General features: G+C 34.4%; 1 protein-coding gene across 3 annotated transcripts in view; it reads right to left on the bottom strand.

Moving 5' to 3' along the window:
* BBS2 (Bardet-Biedl syndrome 2) overlaps nucleotides 1-22,967 on the bottom strand; it is a 59,634-nt gene that overhangs the window by 24,933 nt on the left and 11,734 nt on the right. Inside the window, exons 2-12 of one of the 3 annotated variants that reach the window (XM_074211275.1) lie at nucleotides 19,088-19,315; nucleotides 17,898-18,023; nucleotides 16,824-16,886; nucleotides 15,961-16,038; nucleotides 13,742-13,846; nucleotides 13,568-13,654; nucleotides 3,696-3,831; nucleotides 3,148-3,287; nucleotides 2,266-2,410; nucleotides 2,006-2,177; nucleotides 970-1,099 (exon numbers count right to left, since the gene is read on the bottom strand). In XM_074211275.1, the coding sequence (XP_074067376.1) occupies nucleotides 970-1,099; nucleotides 2,006-2,177; nucleotides 2,266-2,410; nucleotides 3,148-3,287; nucleotides 3,696-3,831; nucleotides 13,568-13,654; nucleotides 13,742-13,846; nucleotides 15,961-16,038; nucleotides 16,824-16,886; nucleotides 17,898-18,023; nucleotides 19,088-19,315 (1,410 nt within the window). Of the gene's footprint in view, nucleotides 1-969; nucleotides 1,100-2,005; nucleotides 2,178-2,265; nucleotides 2,414-3,147; nucleotides 3,288-3,695; nucleotides 3,832-13,567; nucleotides 13,655-13,741; nucleotides 13,847-15,960; nucleotides 16,039-16,823; nucleotides 16,887-17,897; nucleotides 18,024-19,087; nucleotides 19,316-22,967 lie in introns of all 3 variants that reach the window. The other 2 variants (XM_074211274.1, XM_074211276.1) reach the window with 2 other exon arrangements.

The raw sequence follows: 22,967 nt of genomic DNA, 5'->3' as shown, positions 1-22,967 counted from the left end.
GGAAAAGTAGTTTATTTATGAAAAATGGGTATAAATAATGGTTGTCTGTTAAAATAAAAATTCATATATACTATAGGGAAAGTGTTCTTATTTTTATATGTATGATTTCCTTAAGAGAAAATACATATGCTATAGAACATATAAAATAAACACCATTAACGAATGGAATGAAATAAACTCCAAACACTATAATCCTACATTATTCCTATAATCCTACAATATTCTTTCTTTAGTTGCAATACTGATAATTCTTGCCAACATTCATGAATCCTTTCTTACCATTTTATTGGTCATAACTTAAAATCTAACTTATTCATTCACTTAATGCTTATTCAGTTATCCTCATTAGACTGTCAGCCTCTCACCTCCCCCAGATATAAGGTACAGGTCCCTTACTGGTTTTCTTAATAATGGATCTTATGCAAGATATTAATAAAAGGACACCCATTAGCCAAACAGAAAAGAGAAGTTATCTGCCGGGTTGACATACTCTAACAGATCTGGACAGAAAAAAGACATTTAAGGGTATTTTTAAAAATAATATGACTAATATGGAAATACGTTTTACATGACTGCACATGTATATTTGTTTGCTTTCTCAATGAAAAGAAAGTAGCAGGAGGAAGGGAGACAATTTGGAACTCAACATTTTAAAACACAAAATTTACATGTAACTGAAAAAATACAATATTTTTAAAAAAGAATTGTTGCAGCTTCTATTTGAGGAAATGGCATAATTTTTCCTTTCAGTTAGAGAAACATCTCAGAAATGTTTTCAAATAACTACTGAATTTAAATGGGGGCAATCCCAAGTCCTGCATAACTCTCCTCTATCAGACTGTTACTGTTACTAATGTACACACTCAAGTAATTTCCCTCTCTCTAGAATATTCCAAAAGAAATTAATATTTCTACTACAAACTATAAACTAAAACTAAATACAAGTAAAACATACAAAATAATGCTTACCCTTTGTACCCGTTCATTGACAGTAAAGTTAACAAAACTGAGTGGTTCTTTGGGAAGGTCAGAGTTGCTCAGCGCATACATGGCAAATCGGGGAAGCTGTCGTGTTAATTCAAACACATGAAACTGAGTGCTATGAGGATAAAAGGAAGTGAAAAGGGTATGTTAAATTTGAATGGTAAGTCATAAGATCATTTGATCCATGTTTTATAAAATGTATATCAAAGCACTGAGCCAACATGAATGCTATGTAAGTTAACAAGTGTCTTCAATTTACAGAAACAAAAGTTTTCTAAATATAATCTTAAAAGGGAAAACTGAAGATTTTTAGGGAATTGAAATCTTGAGGATTTGGGGAAGGTAGCCAGTAATAAATAATCCCTGATTCAAAGTAGTCTTCTTAATACTGATAGTGTCACAAAAGCCTAAACTAGAAGCTAATGGAACACATAAAAAGTATATAGTAAAATTCTCGCTAACATTAAATATAAAAAAATAGCAAAAATTAGATCTAACACCAGAAAATAGCAATCCAAGTCTTCTGTTAAATTTTTCTAGGAAAAAATCATATAATTTTTCTAGAAAATACAATAAGCAAAAAGCTTTTAAAAAGGCCTTGAATGAGTAGGAAAATTCACGAAATGCCTTTTCCCCAAAGCCTGCACATTTCTAATCAACAACCATTCACTGAAGGTATACAATGTGCTAGAAACTGTATAATAATGCCATCTTAGAATCTTAAATACAGTCAGTACTTAATAGATAACAGTTGAACTGATTTTGTCTAGCACTTTGTCATTTTCAAAGCATTTTTATATACACTATCTCATTTGATCCTTCAAGCAACCCTAGGAGACACAATAGGTATTATTTTAAAGATGATGAAAGTTAGGTACAGAGAGGATAAGAAATTTATCTATAAGTAACACAGGTAAGAAATAATATGTTCAGAATTAGTTCAGCAAACATATTATCATATTATATATTTCTCCTTCCAGAAATAGGACATACTAAATTAGAATGTAGACAACCAAACCACCTGTTTTTGTAGCCCACTAAAGTTTTCATGTGCAATTCCACAGGGATATCCTTTGGGGGAGTGATAGGAATTCGGATGCAACTGGAAAGATTCTGAATGCTGGGATGCACCACATGGCTTTCACCCATAAAAATCCCTTCAGCAAAAATAATCACTGCTCGGATTATAGTATCTACAGGAAGGAGAGAAAACAATAGCTCAGTTACTACACCAAAAGGATTATATTCCCCATGAATAAAGAGTTAAAAATCATTTCCTACCATTTGAAGTTGCAATGCGTAATTCCACATGAGCAGCTTGGCCATCAAAGCCCAGGTTCACTGAAAGGGCTGTCTGCAGCTTTGTGTTGGCTGGGATAATTCCACGCTGCCCATCAGACTCATTCATTGAGCTGCTTGATTCAGCCTGCTGAAAAACACCGTCCAGTTCCAGCTGAGTCAACTTTCCAAATAAAATAGCAATTCAAGCTCTAATCAAAGATTTCCTGACAGCCAGATGGTGCAGTGGATAGCGTGCTGGGCCCAGTGTAAGCAAAATCTGAGATAAAATCCAGCCTGACACACACAGCCAGGTAATTATTAAGTGTCTGAGGCCAGATTTGAACTCAGGTACTCCTGACTCCAGGGCCGATGCTCTATCCACTGTGCCACCTAGCCACCCCCCTGACAACTCTTAAGTTCACTGAGGGTGGGGATCAATCTCAATAATCAATCAATTATCCTCTTGCTTCCTTTAGACCCTCCCTAGCACAAGCTCTACATTATGCACTGGATGGGTTTTGAATGAATGGATCATACAATGAAGTGGAGTCAAAAGCCCAGCTCAGGCCACTCACTGGCTCTACTACTTCCTAGCTGGGTGACCTTTGATGTGTCACTTGCTCTCTGACCCTCATTTTTCTCACCTATAGAATGAAACTGGACTAGACAACCTCCAAGGTTCCTCCCATTTCTAATATTTTGTGATTTTGTGAATTCTATCAAAATAAATTACAAACAGAATTAAGAAAAAAAATTTCAACTGTCATCACCATATAGTTACTGTTAGTTTAATGCAAGTATCTTCTGGTGATCTGCTGCTGTCTTCTACACTGATCAATCTGCATTGTTCTGGTGCAGCCCCAGATTTGTTTTGAGAAATACCTTGGAATTTTCCTCATAGTTGCGTAGTTCTAGCAGCAGGTTCTGTTTCTTTTGACTAAGCTCCCGGATTAGATCCTGTTCCACACTTGTATCCATCAGATTCCCCTTCATTTCTGCACCACCAGGGAGATAACCCCTCACTACACAAGAGGGGGAAAAAACATCACTGGATTACAATATGTTCATTTTCAAAACATAAAGTGTTCAACTTCCTGGATGGAACAATATGTTTACTAAGTGAGAAAAAAATTTGACTAAGTGCTTTGAGGAGATATTTTCTACTATTTTTCCTAATAAAAGTCACAGTAGATTTTTTTTTAAAAATTGTTTTTAAACTAGACCCATGACTTCATCAGTGAAGGGGGTTCCCAGTGAGAAACTTCCTCTAATGAGAAAAGTCAGTGCCTGTTCTGAAAATGAGTTAATTTGCCAAGGACGTACCTGGAGGAAATGACAGAATCTGAATTTGAACCTAGGTCAGGATTCCTAACTCCAAAGCTGTCTATCCACTGTGCCAATATTACCTCTCTCCACATTTCCCAATGTACCTTCCCCATCCACTGAACAGCAGATTAGCTGCACATGACCATCCATTCTGTAATCTCCCTCCACCACACCAGCAACTGCTGAAGAAAAATTGTCTTTAAAGATGAGCTCCCCAGTTCGGTCACTGCGAGCATCAACCTGAAGAAGAAATGCAAGACTTTTTACACATTATAAAACAGATTCTTAGACTAAGCAGGCAGCTATTACAGTCATCTGGTCCAGTTTTCACCCCACATACATTGGAATCCTTTTTACTATATCCCTTGAATACTGCCAGGAAATAAGTAGATTAATTCTACACATTGCAACCTGACTACAGGGAAGAACTGTTAGAAAATTCTGCCTTAACATGTTTAACCAAAACAAGCCTTCCTGTAACTTTACCTCTTGGTTCTGCTGTGACCTTCTGTCAGTACTCAGCAAAAATTCACTCCCTTCTTTCACTTGATATAGTTCTGTACAGATTTGAAGATGGCTACCCTAACTTCTCCAATTCCTCATTGTTCTAGAAAACTGTATAAATAAAATAATTACAATGACTATGGATAGAAACAAATCTGTGTCAACCACAAAATAGATAACAAATTATTTGCCTCAGTTCCTCATCTGTAAAATAGAGATATACTGAAAAAGAAAATGGTAAACCACTGCCAAGAAAATCCCAAGAACAATGTCCATGGGTCATGCACAGCCAGACATGACTGAACAAGTGGATAACAACAACCTATTACATTCATAAGCCATAATTTATCTAACTATTCCCCAATGGATAAGAACCCACAGTTTGCAGTTCTTTCCAACCACAAAAAAAGCTACAATGAATATTCTGATATCTATGGGCATCTTTCTTCTATGACTTCCTGGGGGACAATGTATAGCAGTGGAATTGCTAAGTATAGATACCTGGACCAATTTATAGCTCCAACAGTAGTATATTAATTAACCTGAATGGCTTCCTGCAACTCCTCTAAGAATAAAGCTTCATTTTTTTAAAGTGCTATGAATACATTTTGGTTTTTATATCACAATAAAACTATCATTACAAAAAAAGGTTTTAAGAAGTCATCAACAGAGCAAGACAGAACATAAACCACCTGTATCAGCCCTCCACCTAAGAGGTGGATGTATGCAAGATCAAGCACTTGAAAACAACTTTGGCTATGCCATTTGATTTGCATTCTGGTCACCTAGCATTATCACCACTTATATTATTGAAGTAACTGTGCATAACATTCACCCTAAGTCTGTTTTTTCACTCTACAGCACATTGTTCCTTGTTTCCTTGAATTCCTTATAATCACTATTTCTTATAGTGCAATAATTTCCACTGCATTCCCATATCATTATTTGTGTAAGCATCCCCCAATCAATAGGTATACATTGTTTCCCAGTTTTAACTATACTATATATATATATATATAATATAAAATATATATATATTATATATATATATAATGTTACATTTTAATAGATGTGAAACCTTTTTTTTGCTATTGACATCCTTGCTTAAAAGTGAAACTGTTGGATCAAAGGGTAGTAATTTTTCTCCCATAATTATAATTCATTTTTTCAGAAGAGCTGTACCTAATGTCCAAAGGGCAACAAAAATGTGCATACCCTTTGATCCAGCAATACCACTACTGGGTCTATACCCTGAAGAGATGATGGAAAAGGGTAAAAATATCACTTGTGCAAAAATATTCATAGCAGCCCTGTTTGTGGTGGCAAAGAATTATAAATAAATAAATGTCCTTCAATTGGGGAATGGCTTAAAAAACTGTGGTATATGTATGTCATGGAACACTATTGTTCTATTAGAAACCAGGAGGGATGGGAATTCAGGGAAGCCTGGAGAGATTTGCATGACATGCTGAGTGAGATGAGCAGAATCAGAAAAACACTGTACACCCTAACAGCAACATAGGGGCAATGATCCACCTTGATAGACTTGCTCCTTCCATCAGTGCAACAATCAGGGACAATTTGGGGCTGTCTGCAATGGAGAATACCATCTGTATCCAGAGAAAGAACTGTGGAGTTTGAACAAAGACCAAGGACTATTACCTTTAATTTAGAAAAAAAACTAATATTGTCTGATCTTGCTATCTCTTATACTTTGTTTCTTCCTTAAGGATATGATTTCTCTCTCATTATATTCAATTTGGATCAATGCATACCATGGACACAATGTAAAGTCTGGCAAATTGCCTTCTGTGGGGGGTGGGGGGAGGGAAGTAAAATTAGGGGAAAAATTGTAAAACTCAAAATAAAATCTTTAAGTAAAAGAGCTGTACCAACTCATTTTCATTAACAATATATCAGGATGCCTGCCTTCTCACAATTACTCCAATGATATTTTTATCTTTTATAATCTTTGCCCATTTTGATGGACATAAGAGTGAAATCTCAGAGTTGTTTTCTGTTCAATTTTTCTTAGTATTTTTAATTTGAAGACTTTTTAGATGCTTGTTAAAAGTTTATATATCTTCTTTTGAAAACTGTCCCTATGCAGGAAATTTTCAAAAGAAAATGTTGTTGTTCAGTTATTTTTCAGGCATTTTCCACTCATCCTGACCCCATTTGGATTTTCTCGGCAAAGATATTGGAGTGGTTTGCCATTTTCTTCTCCAGCTCAAGCTGCAAACTGAGGCAAATAGGTTTAAGTGACTTGCTCAGGGTCACACAGCTGGCACTCTATCTAATTCACCACCTAGATGCCCCTCAAAGGAAGGTATTCATGCTTTAAACAAAAAAATACTCTAAATCATACTAGAGAAATTAAAATTAAAACAACTCTAAAGTTCCACCTGGCATTTATCAATTTGACAAAGATAACCAAAAAAAAAAAGGAAAATGAGAAAGGTAGAAGATATTACAGGAAAACAGGTGTACTGGTGGTGGCATTATAAAATTATACTGTCATTCTGGAAAATAATTTGGAATTTTGTATATACTCAGCTACTACATTCCAGAGATCAAAAATATTTACAGCAGTTCTTTTCATAGGTGCCAAAAGAAAAAAAAAACTAATTCCACTAATAGGGAATGGCTCAAAAAATGTGGTAAAGGAATGTAATGAATATTATTGTGCCATAAAATGGACAGTTTTAGAGGAAACTAAGAAGACCTCTATGAATTAATGTAGAATAAAATGAGTAGAACTAGGAGAACAATTTGTTAAATGACATCATAGTATAGAAAAACAGCTTCGAAACATTTTAGAATCCTGATCAATGGAGTAATAAACCACTATCTCAGAGAACTGAAGATGGAATACATTGCACACCTCCAACCAGAAAGGTGATGGTCAACTTGAAATGCAAAGTGAATTTGGACATGGCCAATGTGAAAATTTGTTTTATTGGACTATATATTTATATATTTGTTAAGAGGTCTTTTCTTATTTTCTTGGTTAAAAAGGAGGAGAGTGGTTGGAAGAAATAGTGGATGTTTATATAAATAGGGAGAAAGACTAGGGGTAATGTCTTAATCTCATATCTTCAATATCAATTCCCCAAACACTGTGCATGTCAAAGTTTCTTGATGTAAAAGAAGTTTTTGGTTGTCTTATTTTTCTTCCAGTCTTATTCTATACTTACATTATGATTTACTGTCTTAACTGGAATTGTGAAAAGTATCTCCATTCTCATTTAATTTTTTTAAGATGTAAACTTTTATATTTAGATTGCTTCCCTACTTGGAATTATGGGGATGCATAATATATTACATTGGTCAATACCTATTTTCTGCCAAACTATTTTCTAGCCTTATCAGTAGTTCTTGTCTAAGAGGAAATTTCTCTTCTCATATTTTATGTTATTAAATTTATGATTCTCTGAGATACTAAAACTACCTTCATCAAGGCCTTGCTTATCTAGATTGTTTCAGTCATCAATGTTTCTGTTTTTAACCAGTAATAGTTTTTTTTTTTTTTTTTTTTTGCAAGGCAATGGGTTAAGTGACTTGCCCGAGGTTACAGAGCTAAGAAAGTATTGTTTCTGAGTTCAAATCTGAACTAAAGACCTCCTGACTCTCCATTCACTGCACCACCCAGTTGTATCAGTACTTATTAGTTTTGTCAATTATTGCTTAAAGATAGCATTCCTAAGTCCCTTTAATTCATCCTTTCCTCCTCCCTCCCCAAAAATTACCATTGAAATTCTTGACTTTTTTGTTCATCCAAGTGAATTTTTAAATCTAGTTCTACAAAGTAACTTTTATAGTTTGATGGGTCTGTGACTAAAATTATATATTTCTTTAGGTTGTATCATTTTTATTGTATTGGCTTCATCCAGAATGAATAATGAATTTCTCTCCTACTGTTTATCCTATTGGACTTTCTTGGGTTCTGTAAAAAACATTTTATGGTTTTATTTATATACATCCTAACCATAACTAAGTAGATTAATCTCAGATATTTTATATATTTTGAAGTAATTTTAAATATAATTTCATTCTTTTGCTCTCTTCTGGTATTTGTTCATATTATACCTAAGTCCTGTTATTTTTATATTTATTTATTTGTTTGTTTATTTATTTTTTAGTTTTTTGCAAGGCAAATGGGGTTAAGTGGCTCTCCCAAGGCCATACAGCTGGTAATTATTAAGTGTCTGAGGCCAGATTTGAACTCAGGTACTCCTGACTCCAGGGCCAGTGCTCTATCTACTGAGCCACCTAGCCGCCCTGATATTTGTATATTTATTATGGATTCTTTGCCATGCTGTTATCATCTCAATTAGTTTCTTGACTAGTTTTATAGGATTTTCTAATTAAGCATCACATTGTCTGTAAATACAAGGATTTCAATTTTTCTCATTACCAAACTGCCTTTTATTTTTCTCTTGTATTATTTCTATAGCCATCATTTTTAGTACTTACACTATTGTACTGTAAGTGCCTAAAAAACAGTAATTCTCTCTTTTGCCTTTATATCCCTAATGCTAAGCACCTGGCATACAGTAAACACTTGATTGTTCTTTCAAATAACAGTAAGAAGGGAGACTTTCCTCTTACACTCTCCTGAACTTTGTCGAAAAAATGTCTAGAGTAAATATTGCTAGAGCTTGATTTTGACCATGTTAAAGAAAGGCCTTAATATTAATATGTTTTTAAATTTTTTAAGTTGTTTTGTTAAAGATGTTTTCGATATCTATTGATACAAGTATATATTAAAATAACATATTTGCTTATTTGTAAGATTAATTATGCTAATTGCTTCCTAAAGATTGAACTATCTTTTTATCCCTAGTAAATATCCAATTTGCCATAATAAATGTTTTTAGAATATTTTCATGAAGATTCTTTGCTCAAATTCTCTTCTATTTTTTTGCATTAAGATTTACAGGTAATATTGATCTGTAGTTCTCCTCTGCTTTATTTCTCCCTGACTTGGTTACCAAGATAATATTTATCTTATAAAAAGAACCTTCTATAGTATCCTTCTTAACTATTAAGGAGAACAATTTATTTAACATAGGTATTAATTGATCTTTAAATATCTGATAGAACTCACTTGGAAAAATTTTTGGACTATGTTTCTCCCTTCCCCTTTCAGCTTTAGTAGTTTATTTAAGATTTGTTCATTGTTAGAAAGACTTGAGCTCAAGTCATAAATCTATCATAAATTGGGCTCTCTGCACCCTGATAAGTCCTTTAACTTCTCAGTGCTCCAAATAATTCTTGATGACCATACATTCCAGAGCTGTTGTTAGTCTACAGTGGCAAGAATAATTCCATCACCAGGGATTTCCTAAGTCAATGAAATCTACCATCAGATTCCCTAAAATTATTTCTAAACAAATACTTAATATTTCTGACTTCATGTCATAGCATATGATCAGATTTAATAAAGGTGTGTTGATAAAGATGTTTAATCTCGACTACTATGAATAGCTTTGAACATGAAACAGATGATTTTGAATTTACCCCAGAGGCAACAGTTTGCCACTTAAGTTTACCATCCTCCTCCATCCCCCATAGATGGATGATACAGTTTCTGTAATTTAAAAAAAAAATCACTGGTGGCTGAATGGAAAATGAATTAAGAGTGGGGAGAGCCTTGAGGCAGCAGACCTACCAGCAGGGTAATGCAATCATCCAAGTGTGAGGTGATGAGGGCCTGCACTAGCTTGTGGTACTGTCAGAGGAGCCAAGCCAAGCCCAGAGTCTGAGAATCTACCTTTATCAGTTCTTTCTTTAACTCGTTCCCTTCTCCCTCTTTGCTTCCTACCTCAATCATCCAATTTTTTTAGAATGAATAACACTTCCTCATTGATAATGACCATGTCCACAGAATTTTAAATTCATCCCTTGATCCCCTGATTCACTGTTTTCCTTTTCAAAGAGACTCTAGAATCTAATTTTTCCATTCAGGACTTTGTGCTTAAATGTTATTCTACAACTGATTTTTTTTAAAGTGGAACATAAACATAAAAAACTTATTCTCTCTTCTGTCTAGTCCATTCTTCCTATTCACTACATAATCATCTTGAAACCAATATATTGTACCTATGGACCTATTTTCCCTTGCCTATTTTCTCTTTATGCTAGGCACTCCCAGGGACCCAAACTCCCCTTCTTTTGGGGTCAGAAATGGTCTAAGAAGCCCATCTCCCATCAAGTAACCCACTGTATATTGATGAAACCCTCCTGAGGCAACTTCCATACAACCATTTCTGGGGAACATGCTATATATAATAACCCACTAAACTTCTTTGCTGCTGCTTCTCCAACACCTGCTTCCTCCACCAGGTCCTACCTTCCCATTATTCTCTTCTATGTCTTCCAATTCCAGTAAGCAGAACAAGAGATTTAAAGGACCACAGATTTTAGATCCTTTCCCCAACCATTAGGGAATGAAATTGACTGCAAAGCTTTCTTCTGAACCACACTAAAAAAAGGTTACTGTGCTAATGGGGGACTTTGGTTCTAGTCTGAGAAATATGAATCCAGTTTTCCCCCCTTTCCTTTTGAACAAGGAGTATGCCCATAAATATTCTTACTCTGATCTCTCAAAAGCCCTCAAACAAGGTTTGAGGTTTTTGTGGGGTTTTTTTAACACCTACTTGAGAATTACAAGCATATAATCATTGATTTAGTTTCTTAGTTTTGAGATTGATGTGATGGTTATTTTTGCTAAAATGCTTTGTTTCTTTTAAAAAAATATTTTGTTTCCCCTACAGAAAAGAATAACTGGATGGGAAAAGGAATAAGGGAAAGGATATATTCAGAAATAAATCTGATTATACAAACAAAAAATCAGTAATTTAAAAAATTCTATTTCTTGTTATTGTCTTAACTTTTTTACCTTTTTCATATTTGTTTGACTTAAAATTCAAAAGGGTCTGAAGAAAACTCATATTCCTCTATTTTATTTATTATAATTTTACAGCTTAACTTTTAAGAGTTTATTGATTCAATATCACATTTAAATTTTCCTTTGATTTCTCATGAACAAGGGAGAAAGGAGTCTTGGTCAAATCATATTCTGTTTTCTGGGTTAAGTGAAAGTTCTTTTTCTAGGTGACTGTAATATTCATTATTTAATACTAAGGTTCTAAAATTTAGTGGACTTTAAAGGTGGATTAAACTTAATGTTCTGTTACTGTCTCAGGGATTCTATCAATCTAGCTTTTGCTTTCTGTTTCTAATATTTGCAGGTAGTTTTCTTTTGTGATTTACTGAAATACGGGATTAAGCTTTTTATTTCATCATGCTTTTCTGAAAGACCTATGAGCTACTGCCTATAGGAAGACAATTCTAATTCTCTCTTCTCATCTCCCAAGGGAGCTACTTTGTCCATATTTTATATTTAATTCTCTATGTACATGTCAAGTTCCCTCCCCTCCTTACGAGGATGTAAGCTCCTTGAGTCAAGTATTTCATTTTTGCCTTTGTATTCCCAAAGTCAAGCCTTTGCCTCTCACATATTGTATAGTAAATGTTTGTTGAATTGAACTGAATTGGATCCTTAGATTCTCTCTATACATTCTGACTTCCAGATCAATGTCAGCTTCCTTGACATATAAATTTCACAAATGTTCTTTTAAATTTGTTCTTTCCAATTTTCTTCCATCTTTGCAATTTTTTAGCTCCAAAAAAAGAGCACTATCTGTGTTTACTGTATTTTAATTTATTTGGCTAAGCATTTTCCAATTACATTTTTTTAAAGTTATTGAACTCAAATTTTATTCATCATAAAATTCATACAACTCCTCATCACTGTCAAAACTCCCATCCCTGAGCTTGTCCTCAGCTGTGCTGGATGATGAATCACTGTCTTAGGAGAAGCTCTGACTGCTCTCCCATCTGTGCTCTGGTCTGTGGTCAACCACAAGCACTCCTTGGGCAAGTCTGGTATGTGGACGCATGAGTAGTCCATTTCGTTTCATGAACCTGAAGCACCAATTGTGTCCTCCTTTGACATCCGTCTTTAAACTGCAGCTTGTTCTTCGCCATACACATTCATTCAACAAACATTTATTAAAAGTCTGCCTCCTATGGCCAGAGCACTGTGGCTACCAGCACAAAATTAATGATGCAAAGTTTAGATAAAACAAGAACCTGTTCTCTTGGAACTCACAGCTTAACATCCCCAAAATTCGTTGGGAGCAAAGGAAAGTGTTGTATGAGATGTGGGACTTAAATTCTCCTTCAGTCCTTTAAGTGACTGCTAGTTTTATTTGGGAGAGGTAGGTTCTCCTTCAATCAGAGTAGCTTGCCATTCCTCCTTGCCTGAGACCAGTTTTTAAGTTGCCATTAAAAAAAAAAATCACCAGTCTTTTTTTTTTTTTGGATGAGTCTTTCCAGTAAGACTGGTTCTTGGATAAAATCATACATCTTTCATCAGCCTTCCCTGCTTAGAGATTAAATGCTGATGGCTGAGACCCAAAGCTCATCTCCACGTCCCAAGACAGTATTGAAGGAAGATTCAAGTGGAAGACTGATTTTATTTTGAATGATACTTCTTTTCATGTCCATCAACTTTGTATTTTGACCAAAACCTTTCACTCTTTACAAGAGCATTAATTGATTTATGTCCTTTTGGAATTCTAGGAATCAGGACATGATTTATCAACTCTATAACCTTTGAGATGTGGGTTCCAAATACATTTTAATCTGGTTTGGTGCACTAGGGAATTCTGCCAGCTACACCCTGATCATGAGTTTAACCATTTTGCTCTAAGTCATCTACTCATTAAGTCTTTTTTTTTAAAAAAAATTCTTTGAGATCTCTATCTTTATTTCCATCTTTCTTTTATTCTTTTTGCTCTCCTGAAACATTTTAGAGATTCTTATCATTTTTATCTATCATTTTTTCCTCAGGACAGTTGCTATAGTACTTCCCCTTTCAGTAAGAATTTTCAAATTGACTTCTTTATTCTATTATTTATGTTTTATATAGGAATCTATTCTTGAATGTCAGCTTTTTTTCTATCATTCCATTCTTCAGATAATTTTCTTTCTATCCTTTCTTTATTATTTGTTGTTTTTTTTTCAGATTTGGTGCCCTTCCTGCTATTTTTTTTTAGTTTTTTTTTTTTTTTGCAAGGCACATGGGGTTAAGTGGCTTGCCCAAGGCCACACAGCTAGGTAATTAGTAAGTGTCTGAGACCGGATTTGAATCCAGGTACTCCTGACTTCAGGGCCGGTGCTTTATCCACCCTTCCTGCTATTTTTGAAATGAAAGTTATAAGTTTAGCCATGACCTCTCATTCTGTCAATTTGCTCAAAGTTCCCATTCAACTGAACTTGAAATGGCAGGCTACTCAACTCATATTTACATGTAACACCTTATTCCTGAAGGAGCTATTCTGATTGTTAACCAATATGTTTGGAAAAATTATACTGAATAACTAAATTCTATTTAACTTACTTTTCCATTAGACCAACCAGTGATTAGTTCACGTACACCATCAGAGTTAAGGTCAAATGCATGAATGCTCACTGCATGATTCTTAGACTAAAGAAAAGAAAGAAATAATTAGTACCACACTCTCTATAGAAAGTATAAAGTTGCAGAACACATCAATAATTGAATTATACTAACTTTAATTCTCCAATATCGTGCTGTTTTGTCATAAACACCGATTGTGCCATTAGAAAGAGCATATCCAAAACGACTGCCATACATTGGACAAAGAGAAGTAATTGTCTATAAAAAGCATACACAAAAGAAACATATCATATATTTGTCACTGAAACTATTTAGAGCAGACCAAAGACATAAAATTTAATATTTTGCTACATGTGTTTTAAAATTGGACTTGAATGTACATTCCTTGTATATTTCTAACTCATAAGTAGCTGATCAAATTTAAATATAATTTGACAAAATTTTGTCCTTACAGCAATAGTAGGCAGCAAAAGTTTGGGGAAATTATGAACCGAAAACTATGAAATTAAAAAGGAAATGCTAACTAAATGCATTTTTAGCAAGACATAAAACAGAAATAAAACAAGAGTCTTCTATTGATTTCTAATAATTCATACTAAATAAAAGATATCTCATATCAACTCCAAATTTTAAAATCTTATTTATCTATTTTTCTTTTTCGTTTTTGCTTTTTGTGGGACAATGGGGCTGAGGCACTTGCCCAAGGTCACACAGCTAGTAAGTATCAAGTGTCTCCAGGGTCAGTGTTCTATCCACTACACCACTTAGCTGCCCCTACTTAGCTATTTCTTTTTTAAAAAATGTATTGAAATGTTCATTAAAATGAGAAGACAAATGCACATGTTTACATTTATATTCAGTTATTCAGTATGCATATATATATATATATATATATATATATATATATATATATATATATATATATGTATTTTTTTTTTAGGTTTTTTGCAAGGCAGTGGGGTTAAGTGGCTTGGCCAAGGCCACACAGCTAGGTAATTATTAAGTGTCTGAGGCCAGATTTGAACTCAGGTACTCCTGACTCCAGGGTGGGTGCTCTATCTACTGCGCCACCTAGCTGCCCCCAAATACATATATAATGATATCATTGCAATGAAATTATCCATAAAAAGATAATATCTTTTCAAGTTAAACTGAATTGATCCTTTAAGTTAAAACTTTAAACTTAATATTAGCATCAAATGATCCTGAAGTTTTGTTTTCTAATTCTAACTCTGATGCAAAAATCAAGAAATCAACTACATAATCTATTTTTTACATTATATATAACTTTCTTTCCACCCACATCATTTTTGCTAAACACTCACCTTCACTTAACTCTGAACATAGAGCACTAATGACAGATAGCAGAATTACTTAGCTTGGAGTACTCTGGCAATTCTCAGCACTGCTCATCTGCCAAAGTATTATTATGATTCTTCTTAATGGGAAATGCTAATAACATCTGGACTCACTAAAATAGAGGGGAAATGGCCCTGTAGACCAACATTTCTATAAATTCCAAATTTTAACAAATTAAGTCTTACTTTCCCCAGTATGTCACATTAAAATTCATAGACTCATAAATTTAGCAGTGAAGGGGACTCAAAAAAGTCACTAAGTTCAACTCCCTCATTGTGTAGATGAGGAAACTAAGGCATGATGAGGTCAAGTGACTTGTCCAGAGTCACATAACTATTCTGATATAAGACTCCAAGCCCTATACAATATGCATATGCAATAACATCTATTAGTTTCTTATTAATTTGTTAGTACTTTATTTTTATTTCAGTAGATCTTTTACAGAATCTGAGATAAGAAGGTACTCTTGAGGTCATCTAGTTCAACCTTGACCTGAACCCTCTGGCCTTTGGTGCAGCAGAGGAAGCTCTTCTCCTAGGGCTCCTGGTTGTGCTCTCCTCCTCTCACCTTGGGACAAGCAAGAAAGAGGCTAAAGGTTCTGGCTATGCCTGTGGCCTGAACCCTGGACCTCTGAGAAGACACTGAGGGAAGCAGAGCCTAGCCACTAGGTCACCTACTAGACTTCTCAATAATATTCCCAAGAAATTGTCATCCAGTCTCCACTTGAAAAAAATCCAATGATGGGTAATCCACTACTTCCTATTATCCGTAATTTAAAAATTAGGGATAGAACTCCATTCTATCAGATTATAATATCCCCGAACCTAAATGAAATCCTGAACACTTGTTCTTATTTCTACTGTACTTCATTATAAAGAAAACAATTTATTTTCTCACAGCTATTTCTCTGTAATGAAGAGTACACTACATCCTAAAGTCATAACAGACTTTGATATGTCTATCTGTTTTCAGGCTAATTCTGAAATAAAACCTATTTTTAGGTTCTCTCTTACCTCTGTTTCTGTCATTTCTGCCACAATCTCATCTTCTTTAAAAACCCTGATGTCAAAATCCTCTGATCCAACAAGAAGCTAAAATAAAAAGAAAACACTTACTCAATTATTCTAGGGAACAAGAAAAGATTATAGCAGAATAAAAAACAAAATTATGATAGAACTTTGTAGGGCATTCCTTTCATCTAAGTTTCACACATACAATTACATATGATGTTAAATACCTTTATCTATAATTCAAAGACTGAAACGTGATTAGAAGAGCCCACTTTGCTATGTTGGCAAGTAGAATATAAGGAAAGCCTAGCTATATACTCAATATGCACCCAAAAATATTCCCTCGTCAGCTCTATTCTTTTGTCAACAGTTCTCTCTTAGATGGAATCAATGTGTTCAAAGTCAGAGCTCACCATCCATGGATAAGTTACAGGGTTGTTATTATTCAAGTAAAGGTGTTCCTCTTTGTTTGCATGGCTTAAAAGGTTCACTATACATCTTATTTTTTTCCCCTCATATCTCTTAGAGACAAAAAGTTTAAAGGAAAACTGAAAGTTGGCCCAAAATAAAAATACCCACTAATTTGATTTTTAAGGCATAAGAAGCACATTATGAAACCTTGTGATTGTGATTCTTTTAACTTTTTTAGACTCTTAATACTGTATTTCAAAACACTATAATCTAGATCTAAAGATCAGGTATATAAACTAGGTATCTAATTGATCAAGAAAGGGAAGAAGGTCAAATGGGGCCTGTTATCTATTAACAAGGTAACAAAAAAACCCACTCATCTCTCAATATTAATATCACTGTTGCAAGAAAATTTTTTATCTGGAATCACAAGAGAAGAATCTCTTCCCACACACCTCTTTCTTTCCATCACCATCAAAGTCACACAATGCTAAGGAATGAACATTGTCTCCAGTAACCTAAAATAAAAGCAATATTTGGTTTTAAAATAAAACCAAGAATCATTAAAGTTCCCTCTTGCCCCATTTAATAATCTATTTTTGATATATGTAGAAATAAGAGAATTTAATAAAGAACCATGAGGTACCAGTCAGACTCTTTTCTCATGAAGAGAAGAACAAATGTGATTGTAACCAATTTGACTCAACAGATCAATTACAATGTATACAACAATAGTAGCAACTGATATTTTTATTAAAATGCTAAGACTTAAAAAAGTATTTCCTGTTTATTATCTCATTCTATTTTCCTAACAACCTTAAGTGGAAGACACTACAGGTATTATTAGTGGCATTTTGCAGATGAAGAAACTGAGACTCAGATAAGTGACTTACTATGGCCACACACAAGGGTCACAGCAGAGGCCATACTAAAACTCAAGCTTCAGGTTTAGGTTTTCTGTGTTATTACAAGATTACACAATAGGATAGAGATATTTGGCTGGAAATTTGGATTTTTGGATGGATGTCTGGATTAATGGATGTTTGGGTGGATGGATGGATGGATGAATGGACAGATAAGAGATATGTATATATAAACACATATCTATGTATTATAGATACATGTGTGTAGAGACATAGATATACATATACATAAACATAAACATATATATTTATATATAAACTAATTCTCCTTATTGCCTCAGTCAGACTTGAAGTATAAGGGCTACTCACAGTTCCAGTTCTACTACTGAAAGAATTTTAGATTGAGATGCTGATTGCCCCACATTCATAGGGACTCACCATGTTGATGCTGGTCTTGGTGTGGACACCTGATTGACTCACTGCAGCTTAGAATTCCTAAGCTCAAAAAATTCCCTATTCTCAGCCTCTCCAGTGGCTGAGATTTAGGTGCACATCAACAAGCTCAGCAAAGCATGAAATATTTAAAGAATAGCATAGAGAAGGCAATTATTTACCAAAATTAAAAATTCTTATAGGCACCCAAAGGGAATATTTTTAGTTTCATACCGTCCAAAACAGATCATTTCCTTCATAATCAAAGCCCTGAAGAGCACAATTTCCACCAATAATTGCAAGAGGTGATGGAATGTCTCCCAATGTCCCAAGTACTATTGAATTTGCTCCATCTGTAACCTAAAAGAAAAAGCAAAATGACTCATATTTAAATATGCCTTATTTTTTATCTACGTCCCCCAAATTATCTAATAAGTATTAATAAATAGCAATTCATAGCATTAGACATAGATCAGGATTGTCATTGAGGAAAACCAGGACAGAGAAAATAAATGGCTTACTGAAGGCTAAAATAGCATCAGGATTAAAACCTATCCTCTACTCTCTAAGCTCTGTGAACAGTTTGCTATAGTAAAGACTTAGCCATCAGAACCTCCATTAAATAATCATTCTAGATGGCTGACTTTATCTTTTACACATTAAAAATAATCTAAAAAGATGTTTTTAACCATTCTGAGTGGAAATTTTTTAGAATGTATTATGCACAAACCTGCTTTCTTAAATAGAGTACACTAAACAGAATTTAATCTTTTCTTGATGCATCAATGCTACAGCAAGCATGCACTCAAGTCCTCTTTCAATACTTAATTATGATATGAAAGTGATCCTAGGTTCGAGAACATTCTGCTACCATGGAACACACTCTTCAACCAGGCTGGATGATTTCAAATACAAGATGATATGCCTGTTGTCCAAGGACCATCCTAGCTAATCTGGAAGTGAATTGTCACAAAGTTTGTCTCAGGTTGATTAATTTATCAAACATAGCAACTCATGAATACTACCTACTAAGGTAAGGAGGGTCAGAACCTGGTAGATGAAGGCAGTATTCATACTGATGATAGCAAGGATCTTCCTTTGTGAGACTTGGAGTGTGCCCTTTTCTCAAAGTACTACTGAGATGCTCCCCAGGGCCCATTGAGTTCTATAGGACTTGCTGAACCTAAAATTTGAGAACTATGGGGTTTTTTTTTTGAGTTTTCATGCCTGCTTTTTAAACTTTTAGTGTTTCCTCCCTCCCTGTCATTTTTGCTTCTCTCAGTATACCTTCTGTTTTCATTATTCACATGATTATGAAAGAGGTAATGAGTTAAACAAATGATATTTTTTCAGTCTCTCTATAGTTTATAAAAAGTGGTGTGCACAAAAAAAGTATTGGGAATTAAGTATCATAAACTACTTGCCTCTCTGTAAAATAAATCTGAGTTGTTGTAAACATCATAGGCCAAAAGATTAGTTTGAGTTCCCACCAGAAGACAATCATATCCTAGTTCAGGGTTCAGTACTCCTGCTGTAAGACAGCTGACTGTCTGGTTAATATTTAGAAGGGAAACATCTGCATCCAGGGGACTCTGGAGAAGACGAGGTGAATTTAAGCGCTGGCTACGTGCATGAGGATTGTGAATGAAAACCTACAAAAAAATTAAATATCAATACCAAAAGTTTAAAATAGTTAAGAATCCTAACCATTCTATATCAAATAATAAACATTATAAATATTCACAAAAAGGAGCTATTCTGTTTATTCATAAATCAAGCATAATAAAGAATAATAAGATATAACTTTTAATCATAACTAATACTATATAATGTTGTTATTTAGTCATCTTCAACTCTGTGTGACCTCATGGACCATACTGTTCATAGGGTTTTACTGGCAAAGATATGGTGTGGTTTGCTATTTCTTTCTTCAGAGGATTAAAGTAAACAGAGATTAAGTGACTTTCCCAGGATCACACAATTAGTAAGTGTTTGAAGCTGGATCTGAACTGTCTTCCTTACTCCAGGGCCAGCACTCTATCTGCTAGGCTGCCTGCTTATGTTATATATACCAGGAGTGAGTGGAATATTCCCAATAAAACCATTTCAGGGTTGGCCTCTCAGGGTTAAGAAATATTAAAGAAAGAATAAACTATTATTCTTTTTCTTTTTTTTCCTTTTTTATGTTTTTGCAAGGCAAATGGGGTTAAGTGACTTGCCCAAGGCCACGCAGCTAGGTAATTATTAAGCTGAGGCTGGGTTTGAACTCAGGTACTCCTGACTCCAGGGCCAGTGCTCTATCCACTGTGCTACCTAGCTGCCTCTGAACTATTATTCTTAAACTATTTCTAGAAGAAAGCCCCTTGTATTCCAAACAGGTGGCTCACTCTCCTAACTTTTGATAAGACTACTTTTACTGACTACTAGAAGGATAGGAGACTTTTTCCCATGAGAAAAACCTTGCATTCCAAAGAAGCTCCTAAGACTCCTCTTGTTTGATGATAAGTAGACTGTTCCTAGACCTTGTGTTCCAAGACAAGTGACATTACTTCAATAAGATAGTTATAATCCTGAAGGTTATTCTCACCATCTGGATGGTGAGGTAATATTTCATGAAAACCTTTCATTCTTTTCTTTGTTGCTGGGGTAGATTTTCACAAGTAGAATAACTCTGAAGACTAATCAATGAGTTAACAGAGAGGGATGATAGGGAGGAGGGAGGGATTGTATTAGGCCATATAATCTTGCTTGACTGTCAATTTGGGGCAGCAAATTGATCTTCCCTTCCTTTGTGAGACTTGGAGTATACCCTTTTCTCAAGAAAAGCCAAAATAAACTTTATTTAAAAATTTTTTTGCTCAGAGGAGTCTCTCTCTCTCTCTCTCTCTCTCTCCATATATATATATATATATATGTTAGATTTTTTGCAAGGCAAACAGGGTTAAGTGGCTTGCCCAAGGCCACACAGCTAGGTAATTATTAAGTGTCTGAGACCGGATTTGAACCCAGGTACTCCTGACTCCAGGGCTGGTGATTTATCTACTATGCCACCTAGCCGCCCCTGAGTCTCTATTTTTTTAAAGTGGATTTTTATCCCACACAGTGGCAATTGGTTCTCTAAGTGCTTGTCAATAAATACACTTCTGTTGTGACTTACTACTATAACTGACATGCAAGACATCAGCAGACCAAGCATTCTAGATACTAGAACTCCAATGTTAGTCTTACATACAATTACCCACTGTTAGTTTCCAAGAATATAATTAATGTATATTCCTAAAGATAAAATAATAAACCCTTCTGCAGTTCTTTGATCTAGACATCTACAAATCAACCTCTTAACCATAAAATATCCTGACCAACTGTAACATTTCTGAATCATAAAAATTCTAACACTTCCTCAAGGCTTTCAAAAGCAATGTCAATGAGATAAAGGAGTAAATACTTTAATCAAAGGTAACCAATTACATAGTTTCTTTTTTAATTAATATTTTGTTTTCAAATTATATACAATAGTAGTTTCTACCTATCATTTTCTGTAAGGTTTTGAATTTTATACTTTTCCCCCCACCCTCCCTTCCCACCCCCCATGCCCCACAGAAGGCAATTTGATAATCTTTACATTGTTTCCATGTTATATACATTGATCAAAACTGAATGTAATGAGAGAAAAATCATAACCTTGAGGAAAAAATATTAGAGATAGCAAAATTATATAGTACATAAGACTTCTTTTAAAAAAAATTGAAGGTAATAGACTTTGGTCTTTGTTTAACTTCTGCAGTTCTTTATCTGGATACAGATGATATTATCCATTGCAAGTGCTGTAAAAATTGTCCCTGATTATTGCACTGATAAAGTGAGCAAGTCTGTTAAGGTTGATCATCACCCCATGTTGCTGTTAGGGTGTGCAATGTTCTTCTGGTTCTGCTCATCTCACTCGGCATCAGTTCATACGAGTCTTTCCATGCTTCTCTGAAATCTCTCTTGGTTTCTAATAGAACAATAGTGTTCTACTATATAATATATATAATATGTAATATATATATATACATATATATATATATAATACACACACACACACACACACACACACACACACCACGATTTGTTCAGCCATTCCCCAAATGATGAACAGTCACTTGATTTCCAATTTTGTGCTACCACAAACAGGGCTGCTATGAATGTTTTTGTATAAGTGATGTTTTTAACCCTTTTGCATGATATCTTCAGGTTAGATCCAATAATGGTATTGCTTGATCAAAGAGTATGCAAATTTTTATTGCCTTTTGGGCATAATTCCAGATTGTTCTCCAGAAAGGTTGTATGAGTTTGCAGCTCCACCAACAATGTATTAGTGTCCCAGATTTCCTACATCCCTTCCAACATTGATCATTGTCCTTTCTGGTCATATTGGCCAATCTGATAGGTGTAAGATGTTACCCCAGAGATGCTTTAATTTGCATTTCTCTAATCAGTAATGTTTTAGACCAATTTTTCATCTGACTAGCTTTGATCTCATCTGTAAATTGCCTTTGCGTATCCTTTGACCATGTGTCAAATGGGGAATGGCTCAATTATACAGTTTCAACCATTATTCATGTAACTATCTTACAGATTTTTAACAAGTCCCTCTAACCTCTCTTGGCCTTGATATTCTCATCTGAAAAATGAGAGTTAGGTCAGATAACTTCTGATCTACTTCTAACATCTCAATCCTCTAATTCTAAACTATTAAATAGATTAGCACCAAGTTATGAGAGGTACCATGGTTTAGTGCATGAAAAAAAATGACCTCAGTAATGGAGACCCAGTTTCAAGTCCCAAGTCTAGCAAATATAGTCTATGTAATCCTAGGCAAGTCATAACTTTCCAATGCCCCAAGCAGCTCCTTTAAACTATAAATTCAAAGTAGCTGGCAATTTGCCACAGTGGAGGAAATTATAGTTCATTATACCTTAGAAAAAGAAATTAATAACAAAAATTTCTTTAACTGATATAAAGGGAAGAGTAGTTTTGGAATGTAACTAACCAAGGATAATTTCATAAAGACTTTCAGTGTTTGAGTTCTGACAATGCATTAAAATTAATCACTTAGGAAATAAATTGTACAATTCAGTATCAAAAACTGATTTACTATCAATATTCAAAAATGAAAAATTTTTGCTTATAAATTGAAACAAGATTATTTTTTAAAAAGATAGCTTAATAAATTTTCAAAAGGTTTGTTTAGAAGGGGAAAATTTTTGTATCCACTTTTACCAAATTTCTACAAATAACTAATTCTGGTGCTACATAAAAAAG

The sequence above is a fragment of the Macrotis lagotis genome, chromosome 1 (genome assembly GCF_037893015.1).
Source record: "Macrotis lagotis isolate mMagLag1 chromosome 1, bilby.v1.9.chrom.fasta, whole genome shotgun sequence".
Lineage (NCBI taxonomy): Eukaryota > Metazoa > Chordata > Mammalia > Peramelemorphia > Peramelidae > Macrotis > Macrotis lagotis.
Note: the sequence above shows the minus strand (reverse complement) of the source record. Positions and strands in the feature narration are given on the sequence as shown.